At 48.7% G+C, this 13,975-nt stretch overlaps 1 protein-coding gene across 1 annotated transcript in view; it reads left to right on the plus strand.

Moving 5' to 3' along the window:
• CFAP54 (cilia and flagella associated protein 54) overlaps positions 1–13,975 on the plus strand; it is a 2,285,874-nt gene that overhangs the window by 503,335 nt on the left and 1,768,564 nt on the right. Inside the window, exon 17 of the mRNA XM_086918163.1 lies at positions 6,016–6,144. Within this exon, the coding sequence (XP_086774289.1) occupies positions 6,016–6,144 (129 nt within the window). The remainder of the gene's footprint in view (positions 1–6,015; positions 6,145–13,975) is intronic.

The following is a 13,975-nucleotide window of genomic DNA, read 5'->3' on the forward strand; positions in this document are numbered from 1 at the left end:
AGTGACTCAATGATTGGCTTATTTGATTTACTTGTCAGACCCTAGTACAGTGCACCATGTGTGCTCAGGGCCTGTAGATCAAATGCTGCTAGTGGGCTTGCAGCACTGATTGTGCCACACACAGAAGCAGCTTGTAAAGTGTGTCTCAGGCCTGCCATTGCAGAGCCTGTGTGCAGTTTAGTACTTCCATGTCGACTTGGTAAGTGCACCCACTTACCAGTCCCTAAACATTCCTTTTTCTACATGTTAGCCACCTCTAAGGTAGGCCCTAGGACAGGGTGCATTGTATGTGAAAGGTAGGACATGCCCTGATGTGTCTCGCATGTCCTGAAAGTGAATTACAGCCAATTTCGTTTTTCACTATTGCAAGGCTACCTGTTCACATAGGCCCGAATGGGCAATTTGATTATAACATTTTATAATGCTAAGTGACTCAGGGAACATGGTTGAAAAAATAATTTAGTATGTCTGAACTCAGAATGATAAAAGACATCTTTTAGTAACGTTGGTTTTAACATTCTGTGTTTGAAAATACCACTTTTAGAAAATAGGTATTTTCTCGCCTAAACCATCCAGCCTGCCTCTGCTAGGTTGTATATTGCATTTCTGGTGTGTGAGTGACAGGGGCTGAGGGGGCTCCAGGAGGCAGTGTGAGTCAGCACTAGGCTGAATGGACCTACCTGCATTGGGAGCGGTGGGAGGAGTAGCACCTTGGCCTGAATAGGGCTGTGCCTGCCTTCCACAATGCTGGCTCCACCTCCTGTGGTGCGTCTGATGACCCAGGTCCACACTAACAAAGGAAGAAGTTGTGCACTGGCAGAATGCACCCAGAACTGATTTGGACTAGGTACAGACACTCTTTTCCTTCAGAGACAAAATATTTGTGTTTATAAAAAGGGGGACCCAGACCCCAGAACTTTAGATCACTTCTGGACATCAAGACGGACCCTTTGCCCAGGAGTAAAACCTGAAATTATGCAGGAGTTGGACTTCCCCTGTGCCAGTGTGTTGCTTTCTGGTTTTGGCCTGCAGTGGTTTCTATATTGCCAAGGAAAGGAGAGAGAATTTTATTTGCAACTTTCATCTTCTTAAAGAAGAATCTCCAAGGGCTTGAACTTCCTTGCTGGGAATTCTGTCTGCAGAAGCCTAAGTATTGTTGGGAGCTGGAAGCGCGACTCAATGAGAAGAAGTGTGTCGCATCCGCAGCTGTTGTCATTGCATCATCGGAGAAGCGTGTCGCCACTGCAAGGGTTGCCGTCGCATCACCAGAGAAGTGTGTCTTCATCGCGGCTGTTTGCCTTCACATCCCCGGAGAAGCGTGTCGCCACCGCAACGGCCGCCGTCACATCACCGGAGAAGTGTGTGCAAGGCCTGTCACAGCTCCAAAGTTACAGAGTCGCTGCACGGCCATCTGGAGTGCATGCATCGTCTTCACATCATTGCATCAAGGGAGCCATCTTCTCGCATCGCAAGGGATCGGCGCATCGCATTGAGGCGCCATCTTGTCTCATCGCAATCGGGACGCACCACAAGATTGTTGCATCACCTCCTCTTCGGTGGAGAAGTGTGGCTCACGGTGTAGAGCAGGCAGACCCGGAAGCTGAGGTCAGACCCGGGACCAGGGTTCAATTCCCGACGCGGCAGGGTCTTGAGCTCAAATGTCCACGGACTCGATAATTCTCGCTTCGGTGCCTGCTCTAATCATGGGTTCTCACTCTGCAACTCTGGGCATTAAGCTTGCTTAATTTCCACAACGGCCCCCCTGCGGCGGGATGCCTGGCTTTCACCTTGGGGATGCCCTGTAGGGGCTATCTCACAGGGAAAAGCCAGGACTGGTTCCCAAGGCAAGCGCCGGGAAACCTCCGGGTAGCTGTGCGCTCTATAAATGCAATAATAATAATAATAATAAGGAACAGACGCATCGCCTACTTTGCGCAAGCACTGAGGAACAGAGGCATCGTCTCCCCTGAAGCAAGGAACCAACGCATCGTTCTCCCTGCAAAACTTTTGTTTATCTTGCGTGACGCATCCAAAGGTACTTTTGTGAGAAGTGTGTCGCATTTACCATCTAAAGTGAACTAAGCTATTTCTACCATCTTAAAGTCATTTTCTTAATACTGTATTATGGTTTTCTGTCGTTTGGGTCTTGTGTTAAGTCTATATAAAGAATACTTATTTTTATAAAACCTGTATTGTGTCCATCTGTAGTGTTTTCACTGTATTACTGTACTTTGAGATACGCCTTCCTGCTCGTGCCAAGCTACCACAGGGTTGAGTAGGGGTTATATAGGAGTGTAGCCCCCTTACTCTGACTAGAAGCAAGGGTCCCTGTTTGGACAAAGGTGCAAGCCATTGCCAACTAGAGAGGCCCAGTTCAAACATCGCCTCATCCCCGGAGGCTTCCAGGGTCGACAATTCTCCCCCATGCTTGCCGGGTCCATTGCCAGCACTGCCGCCAGTGCCACCTCCCTTCCATCCTTCCTCCCTCATTTTTCTTTGTTGGCAATTAGGTGTGTCTTTTCCTGTGCCTTGGGCCCATTGACTCTTGGACACCTTTTAAGAAAGAAGGGTGTCCTAGGTGTCTCTATCTTATAATCTTCCAACCAGTCCCACGCTGTTGCGGCGTCAGTGAAGAATGTAGTTTTGCCATCAAGTATGACTTTAAGAGTGACATACCCATGATCCTTATGTCATTCCTCTGGTTGCATCCTTCTGTGTCATCTATCCTCTGTGTCGGAGCGTGGAGTTGTTGAGACGGGTCCGTGTCTGTAGTTTCCACTTTTAAGACGTAGGCCTGTAGATCTGCCAGGACTTCACTGTGTTGCTGTACCTTTTCATCCAGGTTCCACTGATCTTGCAGCAGTAGTACTTGGTCTACCACCAATGCGTCTGTTTTCAACTCCAAGGTCTCTCTAGATATTTTTATGGCAGCCAGGATTTTGTTGAACTTATCTGGTGGACTGCAGAGATCAAATGACTGTTGTTTCCTTAGGTGTGACATATTCCAGGCTTCCTCCGACAGTGAGGGATCAGGGCACTGCCCCACACTAGCCGGGACAGCCCCAGACTGTTTCCCCCTCTGGTGCACACTCTTCATGTCCACATCTTATGGGTCAGTGTCCCACCTGGTCGGCAGTGGGTGGGTCTCCTTTATGAATGTCAGAACTGCAGGAAGGGCCTGCCGTGCCTGAGCAGTTTGCCCCAGTAGGAGGTGTCTAGTGAGGGGGGGGGCACCGCCCATGCGTGGCAGAGCCCTTTCTCATTTCCCCCAGTGTTGCATGCACACGCTTCGAGGAGGGGGCATTGTTAATCCAGGGGTAGGCCTCTCCGCTATCAGGATTATTTGAGGATGTAGAGAACCACAACTCCAACACCATGCCCACCTCGCTGCCGCACTCACCAGGTGGACCATTTTTTCTCCGGGGCCTTCCTTCGCCCCACCACAGTGCAAGCTTCAGTTTGGGTCCATACTGCTTGGGGCCTCAGTCACCAGGTGCGCCCATGCCTACTCTTATCCTGCATCCAGCAACAGCTTCATGCTAGCTCCACAACCTCATGGGCCCTAGTCATCATGCACGCATATCATCAGCAGCTTCCAGAGTTCCCCGGGGGTAAACCATCACATCAGGGCATCCGTATACTTGCGAGATCCAAGAGCACATTTGACCAAATTTGGGACTACGATTCCGACCCCCACCCCATCTGGATCACTGATCCTCTCAAAGATGGCAGTCTTCCCCGCCGAACGCTGTGGGTCCGCCAGCCTAGATGGTACTCTGGCTGTCGGACTGGAGGACTGCCATCATAATCAGCCCCATAGACCTTAAACCCCTTTTGGAGGGTATGAGAGATGTAAGATCATGTCTGTTTGCTATAAACAAAATGTGGAGATGAAAGCAATTACAAATATGATCAGAATGACAAGTTTGAGTATTACATATGTCAAAATAAGCAGTAATACCCCAACCAGGAGTAAACATAATCCACAAATCATCATCCACTGGGCAAGGGCATTCTGGAGAAAGTTACTCGAGCAGGTATTTTACTGTTCATTCATATCTTTGAGAGCATTGATTTACCTCCAAGCCAGGATTTGGTGCCAAACAAAGATAAAGATGATGCAGTGTTCCAGAGTTGCCGCAGCAATTTCTTCTGATTACCTCATTTGACGGCATAAACATTTCTTCGAGTGGGGTTGCCTCAAAGGTTGTCCATCGGTTGGTTGGAGCCCTCAACCTTACCCATGCTATGATTCTCGTTTGACTTCTTTGACTGGGTTTAGACTAGTGAATATATTTTTCTTGATCTCAGGTTAGTCAGTAAGAAAGCTAATCAGCACTCTGCTCTGAAATCTGAAGTTACTTGATCTGGTGTCTAGTTCCTTGATGGAAGGCCTAGAGGGATGCAAATAAGGCACTGTTGACCAGGAGGAGAGGCAACATTCACCTGCCCACCTCTAGGTCTGATTGCCTAAACTTTACTTGCATTCTGATGGCTTTCTCTTTAGTTTTGTTTGCCCTCTGTAGTCTGATGAAAATGCCTTTTAACAATTATTGTTATGTTTAGATTGCATTATGTAAGGCTGGATTTTGTTTGCAGGCGTACTTATGATTCAAAAGTGGTTTGTGTTGCATTTGATTGCTACCTTAAGGCCGGTTGAGCTCTCCTTCTCCCAAGTCACCCTCCTTCCCTTCCAAAATGCAGATCTCATGCCCTACCTACCCATATGTGCATTGGTCTTGTGCTCATTGGTCCTACCCTCCTAAACTGTTATTGTTGCAACTGTTATCATCTGCTACCATGTGAAAATGCAGATAACCCCTAGCTAAGACCTTGTTTGAGCAGTCTTTATATACTTGCACAACACCAAAACACTATTCGCTTAGGCCAGACCTATCCATCCCCAGACATCCAATGCAAAAGTATCCTATTGCATTCACATTTTTGCATACACAGTAATAATACATGATAACAGCAAAGCTTTGATCCTCGTGCATGAGATCAAAACACTATTGATGCAGGCCACATGAGAATTGCAAACTCTTCAGTCCATACCAGTAGCTTGCTATCCATCTCAAATATGCTTTGGTGCCTCGTCAGATCAGACGTATGAAGTGCTATGAAAGGGTAACTGCAGTACGATATGATACACATCATCAAACAGAACTCATTAGACAGAACAGAACCTGTTAGACAAAACACTGTATATGGATCTGTCACAGTTCAGAGGGACCATATAATTCGGCCTAACAAGCTCACAACAGCACCCAGTCTTGACAAACATTGCACAGGTGCACAACACAAAACCTACTAAACCAAAAGCCGCTCAACACCCTACAGTTATATTCTGTAATGGAATTCTTTCTACCCTAACTAGACACCTTATTCTTAGTTATGTCAGATTCATACTTCAATCTGGGCAGTGCACATACCAATAGTCCCACATGTCATGTGCTCAAAAGCAGTGTATTTACCACAACCACACTACTCATTATTAAAAAAAGAATGAAAACGAAATTGGATTCAGTCTATGATGAAATCCTCAAAACCAGGGAGTGATGATATGTTGCTTTACAAGGCCATACCAATTCCAAAACATCCTAAACAATTTGCTAAAAAACAATTCAACATAACATTTGGTGAAGATAAAATGTGTCTAACCAGTTTGATGTGCATTCATTCCTGTGAATGAAGTACATGTGCAAAGTTTAAAATGCGTTTCAATCTTTGAAGAGGTAAAGTAGTCAATTTATTTGTATTGCATTTGTACCTCAACTGATTTCTGCCTCAGAGGTTAGATCACAATGTCAGTTCTTTAAGCATAACACCATATTAATAGCTTCATGTCAATTAAGGCCATCATAAAGCACAAATTGTGCAGTGACATTTTTTCGACAGAAGGTTGTTGGACTTCATTTACATGGGCAAATAATAAACTTCAAATCAGAGAATATTATGGTTTGTCCTGGTTCCACCAAGTGATTGAAATAAATGTTCTTCTTCAATTAATTTCAGAAAAGTCAGTTAGATCAACTTTTCCTTGCCTATAAGACTTTGGAGAAGGCAATACATGGGATGGCAGTGGCTCGCTCAGTTAACACTTTGCAAGATGTTTCATCAATTATCGACTACTACTGTACCAAGGTAAGAACCTGAAATAATTTCCTAAGTGAAGCAATGTTGGGCATGTTTTTATATTTGTAGAGTCTATACAGTGCTGCCAGATGTCCTTGAGGCTATATCAGAAGATTTGGTTAAACGAAATATAAGAAATGCGCATTACTTTGAAAAATTTAGTCAGATCTGAAAATGTAAATCCTCATGGCAAACAGCTCCAGTAAGTAACCTTGATTATCTGTTTTCATAGCCTGACGCGTTTCAAACTTAACAAGTTCTTAGGCATAACTTGTGGCATCACACCGTCACGTCCCATCAAATCCCCAAATCCTTTAGCCTCGTGGCGGTGTCTCCAGTGAGATTGCATTCTAGGAAAGGAAGTTGAAATATTACCCTAGTGGGTTGGCCATGCCACACGTGCAAAATAGCACGGTAAGTGAGATCCTAAAGGCTGTTGGATAATTTTTGAATAAAAGACCACTGAAATTTGCCGAACACAGCAAAATGCTGATTGAGCTTACACTATTCTGTCTGTTAAATAACATTTTCCTGTTTCATGGGGATCTTTACAGGCAGATTTCGGGGACCGCGATGGGCACCTGCTTCACCCCCAGCTACGCAAATTTATTTGTGGGCTGGTGGGAGGAGCAGGTGACATGGTCCCCAGCTAACTCAGTATGGACCAAAAACTTTGTAACCTGGCACAGATACATCGACGACCTCTTCCTTGTTTGGAGGGGGTCTGTTGAAAGTGCGAGACAGTACATTGAACATATAAACAACAATGATGCTAATTTAGAGTTTTCAGGCGAGATTAGCACAGTGGCATGAGCTATCTCGACCTGAAATTTTAGATCTGAAAGAGACACGTTAGTGATAGATTCCTTACCTTAGAATATCCGCACGTGTCAGACTGGTTCCGGAAACTTTTGCGTAGCAATACCCCTGCCCATTGGTAGGCGTCGTCCGCGGCTCCGCGTCCGTCGTCGGCGCCGTTAGCGCCGGAATGACATCGCTGGAGTACTTAGACGCCGCCCTTGCGAGCTGACGCCAGTTCTTCTTTTTTCCGAGCCAGCTAGCGCAGATCCGGAGAAGCTCTACCCCTTAGTCACTTTTTGACTAAACTTTTTTGATCTTTGATCTGGTTTTTCTCAAATCATTCGACTCCTACGGTGCCGGTAGGGATGCCCGGTTTGAAACCCTGCTCAAAGTGCAGCCGAATGATGTTGGTTACCGACCCCCATCGCCGGTGCCTTCAGTGTCTCTGCCTCGACCACGACGACCGAACCTGTTCTGACTGCCGGGCCCTGACGTCTAAGGCTAGGCAGGAGCGGTCCCGCAAGCGACTTGAGATCCGGCAGTCGGCCCGCGCCGTTCAAGGTCCCGGTCCCACAGGAGGTCGAGGGACCGTTCCCGGGGTCGGAGCCCTCGTAGCTCCGAGAGCCGGCATCGGTCTTCGGGATCAAGATCCTCAGGTAAGAGGCATGAGAGGTCGGAAAGGCGTCATCGCTCTTCCGACCCACCCCGATGCTCGCACGACGCGGCCAGGGGTTCGGGTGACACCACCCACGCGGCTCCGATGGAGTCGTGGGCGCCCGCAGCCAGCCCCATACATTCCGGTCCCTGGGCATGATGCGACGCCTGAGGCAGTAGAGCGGTACCTCATGGCCATGAGGTCTCTCCCTCCTCCGCCGGGCTCCGTGGCGCCTTTGGGCCCAGCGGTCCCGGCTGGGGGGCCTAGCAGGTGGGGTGCTTCGGCTCCGCGCCGCCGAGTGCTCCGGCCCCGCCGCCACTGGCTACTTCGGTCCCGGCACCACAGGCCCCAACTGGATCTGCTTCCGGATCCAGGTCGTCACAGGTCAACTTCACAACCTCACCAACGCCGGCCCCTAGATTGTCACCCCCGGCGCCACCTACGGGCGACGCCGTCCCCGATCCTGCCCTCGATTGGGTTCCGGCGCTGGAAAAGGGTAAAGGGGGCCTGCACCCTATCTTGGACCTACGGAACGTCAACGGCTTCCTCCGGAAGGAGAAGTTCATAATGCCGACATTGGCTCAGGTCTTAGCTGCCCTGGATCCAGGAGACTGGATGGTAGCGTTGGACTTGCAGGACGCTTATTTCCACATCCCCGTCCTGCCGGCCCACCGGCGCTACCTGAGGTTCACGGTAGGCCACGAGCACTTTCAGTTTACCGTGCTCCCCTTCGGCCTTACAAGCACCCCACGGGTGTTCACGAAAGTGATGGCGGTGGCCGCAGCTCATCTGCGCAGGTTAGGGGTTTCAGTCTTCCCCTACCTAGATGACTGGTTGTTGAAGGCGGGCTCGCCCCTGACAGTCGTCAGCCACCTCCAGACAACGGCAGACCTCCTGCACCAGCTGGGGTTTTCCATCAATGTGCCGAAGTCACACCTGTGCCCTCTCAGAAGCTCCGCTTCATCGTAGCGGTCCTCGACCCGGCGCAGTTTCGGGTTTATCCTCCCGAACAGCGGGTCCGGAATATTCAGGCTCTGATTCCAATCTTTCAGCCTTCATCCCGGGTCTTGGTCAGGTTGACGCTGCGGCTTCTGGGGCTGAGGGCCTCCAGCAACCTTCTGGTGCATCACACCAGGTGGCGGATGCGGGGTCTGCAGTGGGACCTGAAGTTTCAGTGGGCCCAGCATTAAGGCAACCTGTCCGACCATGTCATGATCTCAGAGGGCACTGCGAGACAGCAGCAGTAGTGGCTCACGGACCGCGATTGGGTCAGCGGCAGATCTCTCTCCCTTCACCAACCGGAGCACGTAGTTGTGACGGACGCGTCCCTCCAGGGCTGGGGAGGCCACATGGGAGAGGCGGAGATCAGAGGCCTCTGGACTCCAGCGGAGTCCCGGCTTCATATCAACCTTCTGGAGCTGCGGGCGATTCGTCTAGCACTGAAGGCATTCCTCCCCTCGGTCCGGGGAGTGTAGTGCAGGTGTTCACGGACAACACCACCGCCATGTGGTACTGCAACAAACAGGGCGGGTGGGGTCGTGGACCCTCTGCCAGGAGGCTCTGCGCCTCTGGGAGTGGCTGGAACATCAGGGCGTGACCCTGGTGGTTCAACACCTGGTAGGTTCTCTGAACGCCAGGGCGGACGAGCTCAGCCGAAGGTGCATGATGGATCACGAATGGCATCTGAACTCGGACGTGGCGCAAGGCTTCTTTCTGCAGTGTAGAGCACCTTGGTTAGATCTATTTGCCACCGAAGAGAATGCGCAATGTCATCAGTTCTGCGAGTTGGAATTTCCAAGGCGGTACTCGCTCAGGGACGCTTTTCGTCGCGAGTGAAGTTGCGGTCTGTTGTGCGCCTTTCCGCCTATACCACCTCTGCCCAGAGTGCTGAAGAAAATCAGGCGCGACCCGGCCCAAGTCATCCTTGTGGCTCCGGACTGGACGCGAAGGTACTGGTATCTCGAGCTACTCCGTATGTCAGTCTATCCCCCGGTTCGTCTGCCTCTTCAGGAGGACCTTCTGTCGCAGCAGCAGGGGACGGTCCTCCACTCGAACCTGTCCACTCTCCACCTACATGCTTGGAGATTGATTGGCGACAGTTGAGGCCATTTGACTTGCCTCCCGATGTCTGTAATGTCATTCTGGCAGCCAGGCGTCCCTCCACGAAGTCGGTATACGCCTGCAGGTGGAACAGATTTGTGGCATGGTGCACAGCAAAGGCTGTGGATCCTCTCAATGCCCCTCTTTCTGAGGTTCTACTCTTCCTTCTTTCTCTTGCCCAGCAGGGCTCTGCTCTGGGCACTATCAAGGGCTACCTTTCTGCCCTTTCAGCCTTCCTAAGGCTACCTGATCAGCCTTCTTTGTTCAAGCCCCCCATTGTAAACAGATTCTTAAAGGGCATCACTCATATGTTCCCTCCTATTCCTTTCGTGATGCTCCAGTGGGACTTGAACCTGGTTCTAACTTTATTGAAGTGCGCTTCCTTTGAGCCGCTTCATAACTGTCCTCTCTGTCTTCTTACACTTAAGACTGCTTTCCTGGTTGCCATCACCTCTGCCAGGAGAGTTAGTGAGCTCCAGGCTCTTTCCTCTAAACCTCCTTTCCTTTCTGTCCATCCGGACAAGGTTGTGTTGCGGACAAAACCCTCTTTCCTGCCCAAGGTAGTCACAGCCTTCCACATCGGGCAGTCTATCACCTTGCCCACCTTCTTTCCGCCTCCGCATCCTTCGAAAGAGGAAGAGAGGCCCTACCGTCTGGACCCAAAACGTGCACTCTCCTACTATCTGGACCGCACACGCCAGTTCTGGGTGGATGACCAACTCTTTGTTGGTTACGTGGGCACTAAGAAAGGACAGGCGGTGCACAAGCGGACCATCTCTCAGTGGATCGTGTTGTGCATCCAAGTGTGTTACTCTTTGGCTGAGAAGGAACCTCCTGTTGGGCTGCGGGCCCACTCCATTCGGGCCATGGCGACTACTACTGCCCTGGGCCGAGGAGTTCCCTTGCAGGACATTTGTCAGGCAGCTACATGGGCCTGGCTGCACACGTTCACAAGACACTACTGCCTGGACAGCCAAGTCAGGAGGGATGGCTTCTTTGGCCGTTCCGTCCTCCAGGACTTTCTGGTGTGATTACTGGTTCTCAGTCCCACCACCGGGGTTGGTATTGCTGGGGTATCTATTCTAAGGTAAGGAATCTATCACTAACGTGTCTTTCAGATGCACAAGTTACTACTTATGTAACGATATATCTGTAAGAGACATTAGTTAGTGATAGATTCCTTACCGACCCACCCATCCTCCCCGTTCTGCGAACCGATATGTAGGGTTAAGGTCATCCCCTTTCAGGGACCTAGTTTCATGGCACCAGTGTTGGTTCTATCATGGCTCTGCGTATCTGGCACGGAAAAGCTGTATATAAGAACTGACGTCAGCACGCGAGGGCGGCGTCTAAGTACTCCGGCGACGTCATTCCGGCGCCGACGACGGACCCGGAGCCGCGGACGACGCCTACCGACGCGCAGGGGTATTGCTACGCAAAAGTTTCCGGATCCAGTCTGACGCCTGGGGATATTCTAAGGTAAGGAATCTATCACTAACTAATGTCTCTTACAGATATATCGTTACACATGTAGTAACTTGTGCATTAGAGAGAACAGGATTACTACAGCCTTATATCGGAAGCCAACTGCTGGAAATAGCACATTGCATGCTACCAGCAGTCATCCAGTAAAATTACAAAACAGCATCCCTTATGGAGAATTTTTAAGTCTCAAACAAAATTGTTCCAGAGAATGTGTGTGCCAAAACAGCTAGAGAAAGTCTGGAAAGATTCATTGCCAGAGGTTACGGTCCAGAACTTCTTGAGAATACGTTAAGAAAGGTTAACAAAATACCAAGAGAAAGCTTATTGACCAATAATAATGAGGCAAAGGCAAGCGAGGGTAGGTTTTGTTTAATCACAACCTACTCGGAAGACACTGAATGTATGAGGGCCATTTTACGCAAGAACCGTCACGTTTTAAAAACGGATGTAATCATTGGAATGGATATTCCACTGGTTCCACAAATAACCTTTAAGAAGGCGAGGTCTCTTAGAGACAAATTGGTTCACAGCCATTTGGACAATCCTGTACCCAAGCAGAGCACACTTACCGAGATGAAAGGCTTTTACCCTTGCGGTAAATACAAGGCATGTGCATTTAGTAAAAGGGTTCTAGGCTATGACATCTCAGGGTTGAAAGAGCGAAAAACAATAAACAAGTTTATAACATGTCAGACCACACATGTAGTTTATTGTTTAGTGTGTCCCTGTAAATTAAAATATATAGGTAGCACTATACATAGTGTTAAAGTGAGGATTTTGGAGAACATGCATGCAATCATGAATAAAGACATGAGCTATCCAGTGGCGAGGCATTTCGCCATTAAACATAACAGCAACAGAGATCTACTCCAATATTTTGGATTAGATCATGTACCACTGCACATCAGAGGGGGGGACAGGGTACTTAAACTAAGGAGATTAGAGTCTAGATTCATTATTGATTTACAAACTAAAACTCCCAAGGGTTTGAACAGCGACGAGGAACTAACAGTACACCTAGGGAGCTAGGTTTTAGCCATTCTATATGAAATTACTTTGAAGATGTGATGAAATTATGATATTTCCTGAACTATTTGTGACAGATGATGGATAAGTCAATACACCGCGAGATTGAAGTTTTGTATGAGTAAAATGACCAGCTAACTATAACTGGTGTGAAACCTATGGTTTTTTCAGTGAATTTCAAAGGTTTTTAAAATGCTGATTCCTAACTATAACGTGTGTGAAACCTATGGTTTTTTCAGTGAATTTGCAAGGTTTTTTAAATGCTAATTCTTACTATAACGTGGCTGAAACCTATGGTTTTTCAGTGAATTTCAATGGTTTTGTAAATGATAATTTTTAAATGTATTAATTGTTATATTTTTTATACTGATTTACTACATTATTATTATTATTATTTTTTTTTTTGAAAACATTTATTGACATTTAAACCAAATACAAGTATGGGCCTACAACCCCCGGGGCCGGCCGCTAAGCAGTCATATTAACAGAGAGCAATTTTAATCACATGCGGCACCTCGGGGAGCAGAATCTCCATGCTAGCGTACTCTTGGCCACTGAACAGCACAATTAGAAAAACAGGATATAAAAGGTTTTCATTTTATAGTATAAGATGGAAGGATCAGGTGCTGAACAATTTCCCAGCAGTGAAAAATGGCAGGCAGAGTAGTACACGTGTCAACAGTAAACAGTAATCGATCAAATCAATGGCGCTGAAACAGGAGGTTCAGGATGTGAAGGAATATTACGGTCAATTCGCGCCTGCAGTCACCTGCCCTAAGACCCAGAGAACACCACGAAAATTGAGGCACAGATGAAAAAGCAGGGATTGATACCAAAGGAAACCCACTGCACTGACCCAGAAAAAGAAAAAGAAAAAGAAAGATAAGAGAAGAGAAAAAAAGGCCATAGAAACAAAATAAAAACTAAAAATCCCCTCCCCCAACCCCCCACCCTGCACCCCTGCAGATGACTACGGCCCCCCCAGCAGCGTGCCTGTCGCCCGAGAACCAAACCCGAAGTATAGAAGAAGAAGAGAAAAAAGAGAAAGAAAGGAAACCCCACCCAACTGGGAAGTGGAGGAGGGCGATAGTCTATGCGCTCCCGTTCTCTCCCCCCCGCCCTATCAAAGGGGCCCCTCTAAGCCAACACAAGTAAAGTTGTCCACCATACAAAAATACCCCGGGGGGAACCACAAACCCCCCGCCCCGGAATCCGTCTGTTAATGAAGCAGTCCCATTACCAATAGATCCATCGTAAACGATTCAACCCACAATCTCAGCCTTGGCCCCGTCTAACAAAGTTGCCTAGTCCCTCGGATAAGAAAAGCCCCATCCCCGGAAAGTCGAAGTTCACACAGAAGCAGCCGGAGTTTGAGTCAGCAATTGGGAGAGGAATAGTAGGTCCCAACGCACATGGCTTGCACCAACGATGTCCCTCCCCGTCCCCGAAGCCAAGCATCGTTCCATCCGCCATGTTGGGAGACCGATTGGGGAGGGGGTGCGACTCGTTCCGACACAGATCAAAGTGTGGGCCAACAGTGTCCAGGATGGGGGAAGCAGTGAAATGCTCCGATAACTGTAGGACCGATGTTTCCGAGAACGTGAGAGAGTCACCAATCTCAGCACACACGATGAATTCCATTTCTTCTGGGGCAGGCACAGCTTCCAGCACCGGGTTCAAACGCACCAGTAGGGCTTCCAACAGGGGGCAAGTTGGCTGCCGGGTCTCAAAGATCAAGTCAGGGCTTGTTCCCGGTCCTATGATCCCATCTGT

The sequence above is a fragment of the Lissotriton vulgaris genome, chromosome 1_1 (assembly GCF_964263255.1).
Source record: "Lissotriton vulgaris chromosome 1_1, aLisVul1.2, whole genome shotgun sequence".
NCBI lineage: Eukaryota > Metazoa > Chordata > Amphibia > Caudata > Salamandridae > Lissotriton > Lissotriton vulgaris.